A 13905-nucleotide genomic window follows, 5' to 3' on the forward strand; every position below is an offset into this window, starting at 1 on the left:
GCTGCGCTACCTGGCCGCCCCAACAGTGAGATGTTGTAAAGGAAATGTTTCCTTTTATACCCGTTGATCACATGCTCCTTTCCCTTGTTCATATGTGTCAATATGAGGGTTGATTATTGAAGATTGGATATGGACTTTCTAACACACATTTTGTTACTCAGCACACACATTAAGATCCACTGCTCTGGCCTTGTGCTATTCCTCTGCGGAATGTACATGTCCTGTTTGTGAGAGATCAACCCTGACATTAACCTGCTGATATCACCAACACAGGCAACCTGCACCTCCTCACTGGCATTAACCTGCTGATATCACCAACACAGGCAACCTGCACCTCCTCACTGGCATTATAACCTGCTGATATCACCAACACAAGCAACCTGCACCTCCTCACTGGCATTAACCTGCTGATATCACCAACACAGGCAACCTGCACCTCCTCACTGGCATTAACCTGCTGATATCACCAACACAAGCAACCTGCACCTCCTCACTGGCATTAACCTGCTGATATCACCAACACAGGCAACCTGCACCTCCTCACTGCTGGCATTAACCTGCTGATATCACCAACACAGGCAACCTGCACCTCCTCACTGGCATTAACCTGCTGATATCACCAACACAAGCAACCTGCACCTCCTCACTGCTGGCATTAACCTGCTGATATCACCAACACAAGCAACCTGCACCTTGTGGCAGAATAGTACCCCCTCTAACAATCCCACAGCCATGTTTCAACCCCCATCCCATTTACCATTCACCTTTTGTCTCCCACCTTCAACCCCCCTCCAGCCCCCACACCACGTCCCCCCCCCCCCCCCCATGTCTCTGCCCCCTCCCCCCTCCTCCTCCTCCTCCCCCCCGAACTCACCCCCCTCTGGACCCAGAATCCCCCTCTCTATCCCCTATAAAGAGCCACCTCACCTGGGGGACACATCGGCTGGTGTCCCGGTCGGGTCATCCGGGTCATAACTCTGAATAAACCTGTGTTTACCAAGTCTATCTTCGACTGCCTACAATCATTGATCGGGTTATTTACCTCACAACCTCCTCACTGGCATTAACCTGCTGATATCATCAACACAAGCAACCTGCACCTCCTCACTGGCATTAACCTGCTGATATCACCAACACAAGCAACCTGCACCTCCTCACTGACATTAACCTGCTGATATCACCAACACAAGCAACCTGCACCTCCTCACTGACATTAACCTGCTGATATCAGATGGGACGTTGCCAGCCAAGTAGAGGTAACAAAAGCTCCTAGTGATGAACGCCACGTCCTCCATGGACGTCACCCCCAGGCCCAACAACTGAAGTCAAGAAGAAGCTTCCTCAGCCATGTCCAGAGAAGAAACCAGAGTCCAGCTCTGGATGGAAGACGACCCTCCTCCAACGGTCATGGGCATCCCCCCTACTGAAGACCTTCCCCCGTGCTCAGAAGCACCGTGGACTCAATGGAAAACACTGAACCGCCTGAGAACGGGACGATCAAAAACTGCCCCCGTCAGATGGGGCTTCAAGACTGGCCTCACTCACCACCTGTGAATGTGGAGAACCAGACCATCGTATGGAGTGCTGCCTTGTCTGCTCTCAACTATCAACCCTTGCAGCTCAACAGACCTTGCAGTGTTCAACAAAAATACAAAGGACTGTGTAAAGAAACAGGAGACAAATAACCATCATGCTTCAAAGAAATTAAAAGAAGCTCCTGGAAACAGAGAGATTTTTAACTGCTACGACACCTTGTTCTCAGTGGCATGCTTCTCCTTCTCCACTTTAGCCAGAGTGAGCTCCAAGTCATCAATATCTTTCTTCAGCTCAGAGCACTCGTCCTCCAGCTTCCTCTTCTTAGCAGTCAGTTCTGCATTCATCTCCTCCTCATCTTCTAGTCTCTCCGTCAGCTCCTTGGCTTTCGCCTCCAGCTGGATCTTGTGCTTGATCAGCCCCTCGCATCTTTCTTCAGCATCGCCAAGATTATCTTGCTCCTGTTTTGAAATGTTCATAGATACAGGCCATTTTAAACTTTTAAAAATTCAGCAAATCATGTCACTTTGCTTAGATTTCTGGCATGTTACATGTGTTTCTTGGTATTGGGGAAATCTGCCGATTCTATTTTAGCCTGATCAGACCAATATCCAATACCAGCATCAGTGCATCCCTACTGTATATGATACTCACATTGTAACTGGATCATATTTATTTTTATATTGGATATATTGTAGGGAATACTGTATTCAAACTTACAGCCTGGACTTGGAGCTGCAGGTCGTTCTTCTCTTGCAGAGAAGATACACTCTTCTCCTCTAGCTCCTTCCTGCGGGCCTCAGACTTTGCGTAAGCCTCCTTGAGTTTAGCAAACTCCTCCTTCATGTTGGCCATCTCCTTCTCCGCTTCAGCAGACTTCAGCAGAGGCTTGATCTTGAAGTAAAGCCTCATCCAGGGCCAATTCTTGACCCCCATGAAGGCGCGGATGTTCCACTGGATTACATGCAGTGAATCCCTGTTAAACATCAGTCAGAATGTATCATTGTTGAAGTAGTAGATGTTCTAATATAGTAAGAGAGTTATTTCGCTATAGTTTTTTAATTTTTTTGCTCCCATCCACCAATTTAGTTCTTATGCCGATTCTGGGGAGGGTGTAGACTACCACATGTCTCCTCCGTCGTTCTGGGGAGGGTGTAGACTACCACATGTCTCCTCCGTAAGTCTGGGGAGGGTGTAGACTACCACATGTCTCCTCTGTCGGTCTGGGGAGAGTGTAGACTACCACATGTCTCCTCTGTCGGTCTGGGGAGAGTGTAGACTACCACATGTCTCCTCTGTCGGTCTGGGGAGAGTGTAGACTACCACATGTCTCCTCTGTCAGTCTGGGGAGGGTGTAGACTACCACATGTCTCCTCTGTCAGTCTGGGGAGAGTGTAGACTACCACATCTCTCCTCTGTCAGTCTGGGGAGGGTGTAGAGTTTCTTTTCAGCCGACAGCGAGGAGTTTCACTGGGAGAGCATGCGTGGAGGTTTGCACCATCTCCCCCAGATCCCCTCCCATGATATCCATGATATAGTGACTATTTATTGACCTTTTACCTCTAATATATTGACTTTTGCAATGTCTTTTGTATTTTTCTTTTTTGCCTGGTATTTTTGAGAAAAACGTTGTTTAATTTTTATGTATGGAAGTGCATAGAAATGACCATTAAAGGAAATGTGTTGTTTTGGTTTGAGGACATTGGACAATTCTAACCTTCATTAAAGGAAATGTGTTGTTTTGGTTTGAGGACATTGGACACTTCTAACCTTCATTAAAGGAAATGTGTTGTTTTGGTTTGAGGACATTGGACACTTCTAACCTTCGTTCAAGGATCTTCTGGAACTCCTGTCTTGCTAGTAGACCTCTTGATTTGGATTGGATTCCAGTGATGATGAGTGACAGACGCTCGTCCCTCAGCTCCTCCAGTAGTCCGAGGAGACCAGCCTTGAAGAACACCTTAAAGGGACGTCAGATTCAGGAATCAGCAATACGTCGATCCGTTTATTAGGGTTTTCACCAATTAGGGTAGGCAATTTATTTTTACAACCATTTTTGTAATATTTGATCAAATTATGTTTATATCCCAATAGCTACCAATTAATCAAATGCACTGAGAGATACATCTGGTCTATGTGACTGTCCCTGTCCCACTGTCCCACTATCCCAGGTCCTGTAACCAGACATTCCAAAATATCAGGGTGAATCTTAAGTACCAATCAATTTCTTTGGCCTGCCAAGTGGTGTTTCCTTCCTTGGTCGCATCGGAAACCTAACACAACCACATGTTCCCCCGTCAAAAAGTACCCACTGTCTGCCAATCAGACGGTCGGAAATATCTTTTATTCTTTTTTCGATTCCTCCTCCCCCAGTTACCTTAGTGTGTCCAAACTTGTACTGGTTATGATCGATATCCAGAGATCCCAGTAGCTTCTCAGCACCTTTTTTACTATCAATGAACTGTCCGTCAGGAATGGCAGCTGGATTCAGGATGCGGTATCTGTAATGTTAAAAGAAGAAATCAAGATTTTAGAATTTAGAGCATGCCGTTCTCGTGTTACACACAGGAACATTTTAAATTCGTTTTTTTAGAATATCCCTCTGAGACACACATGGAGGCAATTCACCAGAGGGTCCAGAGAGGAGAACCAGCCAGCATCCCTGGAGTAGGTACGTACTTAGTATCTTTGACATGGATGGTCACATGACCTGGATATTGAACCTCTGACCATTCGGCTACAAGATGGCCTTACTACCTTCTATTTATACTTTTACGATTTTAGATTATATCATAAATAATTACGTTGGGGATATTGTGTATTTACCCTGACCACTTTCCAATGCCATAACTTTCTTTCATTTGAATCCTTTAAAATTTGCGGTGCACGTTTATGACCCCAAGAGGATGAACCCTGTTGATTTTTGTGACCCCATGACATTTCCTCCAGCGCCACCATCAGGCCAAACTTTAAATCTTCAAATTAGTGCATCTTGAATACCCTTTGTTTGAATCTTTCCTAATTTGCTATGCACAGTCAGGACCCCCGAGAGGAATACGCTTATTACTTTTGGTGATCCCATTTACCTTTACCATCCCTATCAGGCCAAACTTTACATTTTAGAACGAGTGTATCTTCAATACCTTTCGTTCAAATATTTTCCATTTTGCTGTGCAGATTCATGACCCCAGGAGGAGGAATCCTCCTGATTCTGATGACCCTGTGACCTTTCCTCTAGTGCCACCATCGGGCCAAATGTTCAGTACTCAAATCAGTGTATCTGATCCGATTTCCACCTAACTCGACACATTTTCCTCACCATAGCAAGAAGGCCTATGGAGTTCTGAGTCATCTGACCTCACGGTGGCGCTATTCTCATAAAACCAAAAACACGAACTACTCCTCAACACCTCGAATTAGACAAAAATGGTGAATTGAGAATCCGGGCCATTCGAGGATATACCTGCTGTTGGCTACCGACAACACACGTCTAGTATACCTGCTGGTGGCTACCGACAACACACGTCTAGTATACCTGCTGGTGGCTACCGACAACACATGTCTAGTATACCTGCTGGCGGCTACCGACAACACATGTCTAGTATACCTGCTGGTGGCTACCGACAACACACGTCTAGTATACCTGCTGTTGGCTACCGGCAGCACATGTCTAGTATACCTGCTGTTGGCTACCGACAACACACGTCTAGTATACCTGCTGGCGGCCAACGACAGCACACGTCTAGTATACCTGCTGTTGGCTACCGGCAGCACATGTCTAGTATACCTTCTGTTGGCTACCGACAACACATGTCTAGTATACAGTACCTGCTGTTGGCCACCGACAGCATGCGTCTAGTATACCTGCTGGCGGCTACCGACAACACACGTCTAGTATACCTGCTGGCGGCTACCGACAACACACGTCTAGTATACCTGCTGGCGGCTACCGACAACACACGTCTAGTATACCTGCTGTTGGCTACCGACAACACATGTCTAGTATACCTGCTGTTGGCCACCGACAACACACGTCTAGTATACAGTACCTGCTGTTGGCCACCGACAACACATGTCTAGTATACAGTACCTGCTGTTGGCCACCGACAACACACGTCTAGTATACAGTACCTGCTGTTGGCCACCGACAGCATGCGTCTATAGTATACCTGCTGTTGGCCACCGACAACACATGTCTAGTATACAGTACCTGCTGTTGGCCACCGACAACACATGTCTAGTATACAGTACCTGCTGTTGGCCACCGACAGCATGCGTCTAGTATACCTGCTGGCGGCTACCGACAACACACGTCTAGTATACCTGCTGGCGGCTACCGACAACACACGTCTAGTATACCTGCTGGCGGCTACCGACAACACACGTCTAGTATACCTGCTGTTGGCTACCGGCAGCACATGTCTAGTATACCTGCTGGCGGCTACCGACAACACACGTCTAGTATACCTGCTGTTGGCCACCGACAACACACGTCTAGTATACCTGCTGTTGGCCACCGACAACACATGTCTAGTATACAGTACCTGCTGTTGGCCACCGACAGCATGCGTCTAGTATACCTGCTGTTGGCCACCGACAACACATGTCTAGTATACAGTACCTGCTGGCGGCTACCGACAACACACGTCTAGTATACCTGCTGTTGGCCACCGACAACACATGTCTAGTATACAGTACCTGCTGTTGGCCACCGACAACACATGTCTAGTATACCTGCTGTTGGCCATTTATCTCGACAACCATAAACACACAAACTAAACTAAAACTGAAATAACAAAAAATAACAAAAAATAAATAAAAAATAAAATAAGAAACTAAATCAAATACAAATACAAATAAAATATATCTTCCTAGTTTGATTTGATTTGATCTTTATTTATCTCGAACAACCATAAACACACAAACTAAACTAAAACTGAAATAACAAAAAATAACCAAAACTAAATAAAAATAAAATAAGAAACGAAATCAAATACAAATAAAATATATCTTCCTAGACATGGAAGCAATTGTCAACATAGCTCAAGACAAATAGTTTTGTTCGAGAAGGGACAGAAAGAAGCAAAGCTTATCTGGTCCTGCCCCTTCCTTACAATATCATTGTAATATGTAATAAGTTATCTATCAATATAAAAAAGTATATACCTATCCACTACAGCAAAAGATAAATAAATAATTACAAAAATACTAGTTCACGTTATTTTCAAGCTCCTCTAACTTGTACTTTTCCAAGAATTCCTGTTTATATCTGCATTTAAACATTTCAATAGTACTTGTTTCGTACGTCAATACCTCTGTTTGAAATCTCCGTAGACGATCCTGTTGGGGTACCCCTTCCTGCAGATCCTGATGCCTTCCAGCACACCGTTACAGCGCAGCTGGTGCATCACCAGAGGGTTCTCCATGTCCCCAGGATTCTTGGTCTCGTTGGGGATGAGGCAGCGTACAAAGTGAGGGTGAGTCGACCTCAGGTTGGTCATCAGCTTGTTCAGGTTCTCCTGTCGTAGAAATGAAAGCCTGCCTTTAACTCAGTGCTGCAGTGGTCATCAACACACGGGGCTCACGTTGATTTGCCAGATTAAGTCTCAGTGTCTTGTGTCCATATTGATCGAGTGTCTCTGCACTTCGCTTTTACTTGTAACCTACTAATGATGGGAATTAGCTGGATCTTTTGGCTCCGTTCCTTTCCAAGAACAGTTCAAAAGAACAGCTCATCATTCATATTTGTTTTAGGGGGCGGGGATTACTTTGTTTATCAGTTCACTTAAAACCCCTGGAAACAAAGCCTCAAATCGTTAAAATGTATGCATGATATCCAACGTTATAGAAGGCAAAAGGGGAAATGAGATTGTAAATGAATCGTACTTGTTGCAATGGTTGCAATGTTGGATTAAAAGAAACTCAGAATTTTGCACTTGGATTGAGAGAGAGAGTGAAGTGAATGAATGTTGCCATTTAAAAAAAAGTCCACCCTCTGTATGAAATAATGGCTCCCACACCAAGTATGACTTGGTTTCCTTTGTTCATACCAAAGAGTTGGATCGTTTGCGAACGCCACATCACTATCACTTACCCTGTGCAAGTTTTTCCTTGTCACTTACCCTGTGCAAGGCAGACACCGTCTGGAAGGAAGACCCCTTCTTCTTGGTACCTCCCTTAGCCTTTCCCTCTGATAACAAATGAAAGGGCATCTCGTCAGTTTCTATTGCTACAGTATGTCTATGCAATGAACTAATGCCTTGTCTCCACTCAGGCTTTACTAGGCTCCACTAGTTGGTGGCACGGTGGTGTAGTTGTTAACACTGTCGCCTCAGAGCAAGAAGGTGCTGGGTTCGATTCCCGCTTGGGGACCAGGTTGCTGGCTACCAGGCCTTTCTGTGTGGAGTTTGCATGTTCTCCCCGTGCTCGCAAGGGTTTCCCCTCCAGAAAAAGAGATAAACCCAATGGAAAAACATGCAGAACAGATCGCTAACGCTGTCTTGACGAAGACGGACAGAAGCACTTGGATTGGTCCGCAGGCGCGGCCCCACGCCACAACCCATGTCCGTATGGGGAAGGGCGACGGGACAGGTCGAGTACAGAGAGACATGAATAAAGACTTATTCAAAGTCCAGTTTAATCTTTAATCTTTAGCCGTGCTGTGGCCTGCGGGCCTGGCACACAGTGAGTGTCTCCATTGTCTTTAGAACCTGGCTGGACCCTGGCTAAGACAGCCACCTTTCACAACCTGGCCAGACCTGAGCCTAAGCCGGCTGGGACTGTTGTATCATTATGGTTTAGCAACTTATGTACCACAGTTGGTGGTGTGAATTTTGAAAGGTTGCCTGGCAACTGGAGAAATGCAATGGAGACACGAACCCAACCGTACCATACCATGCTAGACCATGGATAGCCCCAGCCAGGTTGAACATAGCTAATGGAGACACAACCCCAACCATACCATACCATGCTAGACCATGGCTAGCCCCAGCCAGGCTGAACACAGCTAATGGAGACACAAACTCAACCATACCATACCATGCCATGCTAGACCATGGCTAGCCCCAGCCATGCTGAACACAGCTAATGGAGACACAAACTCAACCATACCATACCATGCCATGCTAGACCATGGCTAGCCCCAGCCAGGCTGAACACAGCTAATGGAGACACAAACTCAACCATACCATACCATGCTAGACCATGGCTAGCCCCAGCCAGGCTGAATGGAGACAAGGCATATGTCACTCAATTCTGGTATTGTTGAAAAACTGTACCAATGTATAACTGATTCTACTGAAGCCACAGCATTCTGATATGACCAAAGGAAGTCAATACTATGTATTAGAGCTGCTGCTAATAACAATTGTTTATTAAATGATGTCCATGTAATAATTTCTTACCTCCATCTACACCGGCATAATTTACAAATAGGGTGGACAGCAGCTTCAGATTCGATTTCTGGTAGAGTCCAACCACAGTTTCGTTCAGGGGATCCTTATTCTTCACTAGCCAGTTGTTGATGTTGTAGTCAACAGTACCAGCATAGTGGACCAGGGAGAAATGGGCCTCTGGCTTCCCCTTGACAATCCTGGGCTTCTGGAAGTTGTTGGATTTCCCCAGGTGGTTGTCATACAGCTTAGCTTTAAAGGTGGCATCACTGGCCTTGGGGAACATGCACTCCTCTTCAAGGATGGACATGATGCCCATGGGCTGGGGAAGAAAATATTACACTTAATAGTATACAAAATAGCAAACTAATGAAAGTCTTGTGTAAATAGTCGTTGAGTTCCAAATGCAGCCTATTCCAACCACGCACCTTTTCAATCAGGTCAATACAGGCCTGCAGGTCCATGCCAAAGTCAATGAAAGTCCATTCAATGCCCTCCTTCTTGTACTCCTCTTGCTCCAGCACAAACATGTGGTGGTTGAAGAACTGTTGCAGTTTTTCATTGGTGAAGTTGATGCACATCTGCTCAAAGGTGTTGTACTGAAATTTTTTATTAAGAAAATGAGTTTAGAACCTTTCGTAGATATATATCTGTATAGAGAGAGAGGATCTTACTATACAAACAACAGGAAGCTCACTTCAAATATCTCAAACCCAGCGATATCCAGTACACCGATGAAGTACTGGCGAGGCTGCTTGGTGTCCAGGGATTGGTTGATTCTCACCACCATCCACAGGAACATCTTCTCGTAAACTGACTTAGACAGTGCACCGACAGAATAGGACACCTGGCAAGGAAAACCAAAATGATAAGAACACCACCATTGGGCCAACTGCCAACGCTGTGCTGAATACATGTTTCAAAAAGGCAAAGGTAGCAGAGCAGCCAAAAGTGTGTTTGTTTGGACTCGTACCTGCTGGACATTCTGTCCCTTGGTGACCCACTCGTTTCCTACTTTGACTCTGGGGTGGCAGAGACCCTTGATGAGGTCAGCAGAGTTCAGGCCCATCAGATATGCAATTTTGTCAGCAACTGAGGAAGAGAATCAACAGTTGAAACACTTACCGGTCTTAATAGAGTTGATTCGCTTAAAGGAACACGCCAACATTATGGAAAATGTGCTTACCGTCTTCTCCAGAGTCAGACAAGAAGAAAGACACCAATTTCTTCTCTGTGCGTTCAGTAGAAAGCTATCAGGCCTAGCTTAGCACACATGAATGGAAGCGAATACAGACCAGCTACTCTCCTGGAGGTTTAAGCTAGGCTAGTGGTCCGTATCCGCTTCTGTTCATTTGTGCTAAACTAGGTTAGCTAACAGCCGGATAGCTTTCTACTGAACGCACAGAGAAGAAATCTGTATCCATCTTCTTGTCTGACACTGGAGAAGACGGTAAGTGCATAATCCCATAATGTTGGCGTGTTCCTTTAAGTGAGTTTGGATTCAGCCTGAACAACAGAGCCCATCTCACCCTCAGTGCCGTCAGCCTCCGCCTGCTCCTCTCGCTGCTTCAGCTTGAACTTCATGTTACCATGGTGCATGATGGCACCCGTCATCTTGTAGATGCCGTTCTTCTCTTCCGGGGTGAAGCCCAGCACATCAAAGGCAGACTAGGTGAGGGAAAAAAGAGAAGTTTGAGAGCATGGCGTCCTGTGTGTAGGCAACGCTTTCAGTACTGTAGCAATATTTGGTGCAGAACCCGTGGCCCAGAAAGACCTTGATTGTGACATGAAAGTGGGTTGTCACTTTTTGGTCAAGATTCAAAGCTGTAACTACACATCATTTTTATAATTTTATAGTTTAGGGCGGCTGGGTGGCGCAGCAGAGATTGCGCTCGTCACCAATGCAAGAGACTCCGGTCTCGAATCCGGGTGTCAGCATTGCCTCCGGCTTGGGCCAGCCGTCATACTAACTCATTGGCAGAGTTAGAGGGTGGAAGTCGATGGGTGGGGATTTGGACGTTGTGGACAGCGACTCCTACAGGTCAGTTGGGGGATGCCTGCACAGCAGAGACAGGAAGTAGCGGGGGTAGTGTGAGCCTCCTATGCGTTACACCTCGCCACTGAGAGTCCGCGCTTGAAGGTGAAAAGATGTGACAGGCTGCCTCCTTGTGTACTGGAGGGGACACGTGATGCAAGGCTTCTATCCTCCCTACAACCGACCATAGTCGAGCAACATTCAAGACAGGGGAGGGGAGAATTGGAAAGACGAAATTGGGATGGGAGAAAAATAGAAAATAAGGAGAAAAAGTGGATAAAAAAATCTTTTTTTTAAATAGTTTCTATAAACCTATCCCTTACCCTACCATTGACCTTACAGATTACAGACAAGGTTTCTCTGGACAATGATATGTAGATACTACTTATCTATATTCTATGCTGTGCTTTCCTCTGGACAATGGGATCTAGAAGCTACTCCTCCAGACTCTGCGCTGTCCTTTCTTTCTACTTATTCTGTATGTCCACTAGATATTAGCACTATTTTTTCAGGATCTTTGGTTTTATCTGGCAAATTTGAATTACATTTATCAGTTTAAAAGCACATAAGTTATAACTAACAGAATATATATTGTAATAAAGATTCTGCAGAGAGAGATCAGTCTCTCCAGGTAATTCTTGTAATAAAGATTCTGCTGAGATAGATCAGTCCCTCCAGGTAGTTCTTTTAATACAGATTCTGCTGCGAGAGACCAGTCCCTCCAGGTAGTTCTTGTAATACAGATTCTGCAGAGATAGATCAGTCCCTCCAGGTAGTTATTTTAATACAGATTCTGCTGAGAGAGATCAGTCCCTCCAGGTAGTTCTTGTCATACAGATTCTGCTGAGAGAGATCAGTCCCTCCAGGTAGTTCTTGTAATACAGATTCTGCAGAGATAGATCAGTCCCTCCAGGTAGTTATTTTAATACAGATTCTGCTGAGAGAGATCAGTCCCTCCAGGTAGTTCTTGTAATACAGATTCTGCTGAGAGAGATCAGTCCCTCCAGGTAGTTCTTGTAATACAGATTCTGCTGAGAGAGATCAGTCCCTCCAGGTAGTTCTTGTAATACAGATTCTGCTGAGAGAGATCAGTCCCTCCAGGTAGTTCTTGTAATACAGATTCTGCTGACTTAGATCAGTCCCTCCAGGTAGTCCTCACTCACATCAGTAGCCATCAGCTCCTCCGCGTCGTTGATGGAAGCCACGGTCGTCTCTCCCTGGGAGATGAAGGGGTAGTCGTAGGGGTTGTTGGTGATGAGCAACATATCTGAAACGGATAAAAAGACAAATGTCACGTTCTCCGCAACGCTGTGATATTTCAGGCGTTTAACCTCCGGCGCTCTCAGTGGTATTAATTTACCCAGCAGCTCAGGTTTCTTCTGAGATAGAATCTGGTAGAAGATGTGGTAGTCTCTTTCATTCTTGAGCTGGAAAGTTACACGGGACTTCTCGAGAAGATCTGTGAAAATGGATAGATTGCACTTTTCCAGTATGATAGATAGATACATAGATATATAGTGTTTACATTCCTGATAACTCTGACATACAAACCAGAGAATAAAGAGTGACCAGACATCCGCCGAATGTCTTATTTCATTATACAAAGTTTCTGAACTGAACTGTTTCTTGTATTAAACCAAGTTGTATAAACGATGCAGTGATGAACAGTCTTTCCCAGCGAAGCAGTAAAAAGTATTAAGTAACATTACACTGGTCCTGGACCATGCTATGCTTGCTAATTATGCTTGGTAGCAGTAATGTTAGAAGATTATCTGAAGGAGTCGTCTGCTAACGAAGATATTGTTACATCAGAGAACAAATATATTCACAAAATGGATCACCATGCAATGTTACTGAAGACTCCTATGACTGAGTCTCAGTGTATATAGTACATAGTAGTACTCAGTGTGGTATTATTTATTACATCTAGAATAATTAAACTTGAAGACATGGTTAAGTTTCAAACAATGTTAATTATGTTTAGGGCAAGAAATAAGACACTGCCAGACAAATTACAAAATCTTTTTCATTTAGAAAGTGAGTTTAGTAGGAGGAAATTAAATTTTAAACATCAGTTTGCATGTACCACACTTAAACAGATGTGTCCTTCAGTTATAAAGTTGTGTGTAAAGTGTAAAGTTGTGGAATTATCTCCATAGCGAGCTTAAGGGATGTACTAATAGTGTTTGTCAATTAAAAAAGAATTATAAAAAAATATATATTTAGTCAGTATGAAAGTCAAATGTGATCTGAATAGTGGGATATTTTTTTCTTTCTTTATTATTATTATTATTATTATTATTATTATTATTATTATTATTATTATTATTATTATTATTATTATTATTATTATTATTATTATTATTATTATTATTATTATTATTATTATTATTATTATTATTATTATTATTATTATTATTATTATTATTATTATTATTATTATTATTATTATTATTATTATTATTATTATTATTATTATTATTATTATTATTATTATTATTATTATTATTATTATTATTATTATTATTATTATTATTATTTAACCTATATATTAATTAGGTTGTACGCCGACCATCAAGTAATACTTGTTTAGTTTAGGAATAGGGGGCAGGTAACTATAGGAATTATTCTTCTTCCTGCTCCTTTTGCCCATGGTATGGTATTTATGATTTTGTATGAAAACTCTATGATTGTATTGCTTCCATGTGGCAAATAAAACTCTGAATCTGAAAATGTGAATCTGTGTGTATAGTATTGAAGGATATCACTGGTTTTCATATGGTTATAACAGCATGTATGTAATGTAAATATCTACTGTAGTTTAAATGTGTTAAACTCTAAGACAGACATTTCTGACAGACAGACTGTAGCAGGGCCTGTGAGGGACGAAATAGGAGCCAAGGTCAGCCACAGAGTCAGGGAGACGTCAACATTCAGTTAAGAGAT

General features: G+C 43.7%; 1 protein-coding gene across 1 annotated transcript in view; it reads right to left on the reverse strand.

Moving 5' to 3' along the window:
* The window catches only part of LOC311239504 (myosin-7-like), a gene marked incomplete at its 5' end in the record, with an annotated part of 44965 nt that overhangs the window by 13684 nt on the left and 17376 nt on the right, over positions 1–13905 (reverse strand). The window contains 13 exons of the mRNA XM_084327810.1: positions 1752–1994; positions 2254–2509; positions 3357–3493; positions 3911–4034; positions 6847–7052; positions 7656–7723; positions 8937–9246; positions 9353–9523; positions 9622–9771; positions 9898–10016; positions 10454–10592; positions 12123–12226; positions 12320–12418. Of these exons, the coding sequence (XP_084183936.1) occupies positions 1752–1994; positions 2254–2509; positions 3357–3493; positions 3911–4034; positions 6847–7052; positions 7656–7723; positions 8937–9246; positions 9353–9523; positions 9622–9771; positions 9898–10016; positions 10454–10592; positions 12123–12226; positions 12320–12418 (2126 nt within the window). The remainder of the gene's footprint in view (positions 1–1751; positions 1995–2253; positions 2510–3356; positions 3494–3910; positions 4035–6846; positions 7053–7655; positions 7724–8936; positions 9247–9352; positions 9524–9621; positions 9772–9897; positions 10017–10453; positions 10593–12122; positions 12227–12319; positions 12419–13905) is intronic.

Source organism: Notolepis coatsorum (assembly GCF_963971535.1).
Source record: "Notolepis coatsorum genome assembly, chromosome: 13".
Taxonomy (NCBI): Eukaryota; Metazoa; Chordata; class Actinopteri; order Aulopiformes; family Paralepididae; genus Notolepis; species Notolepis coatsorum.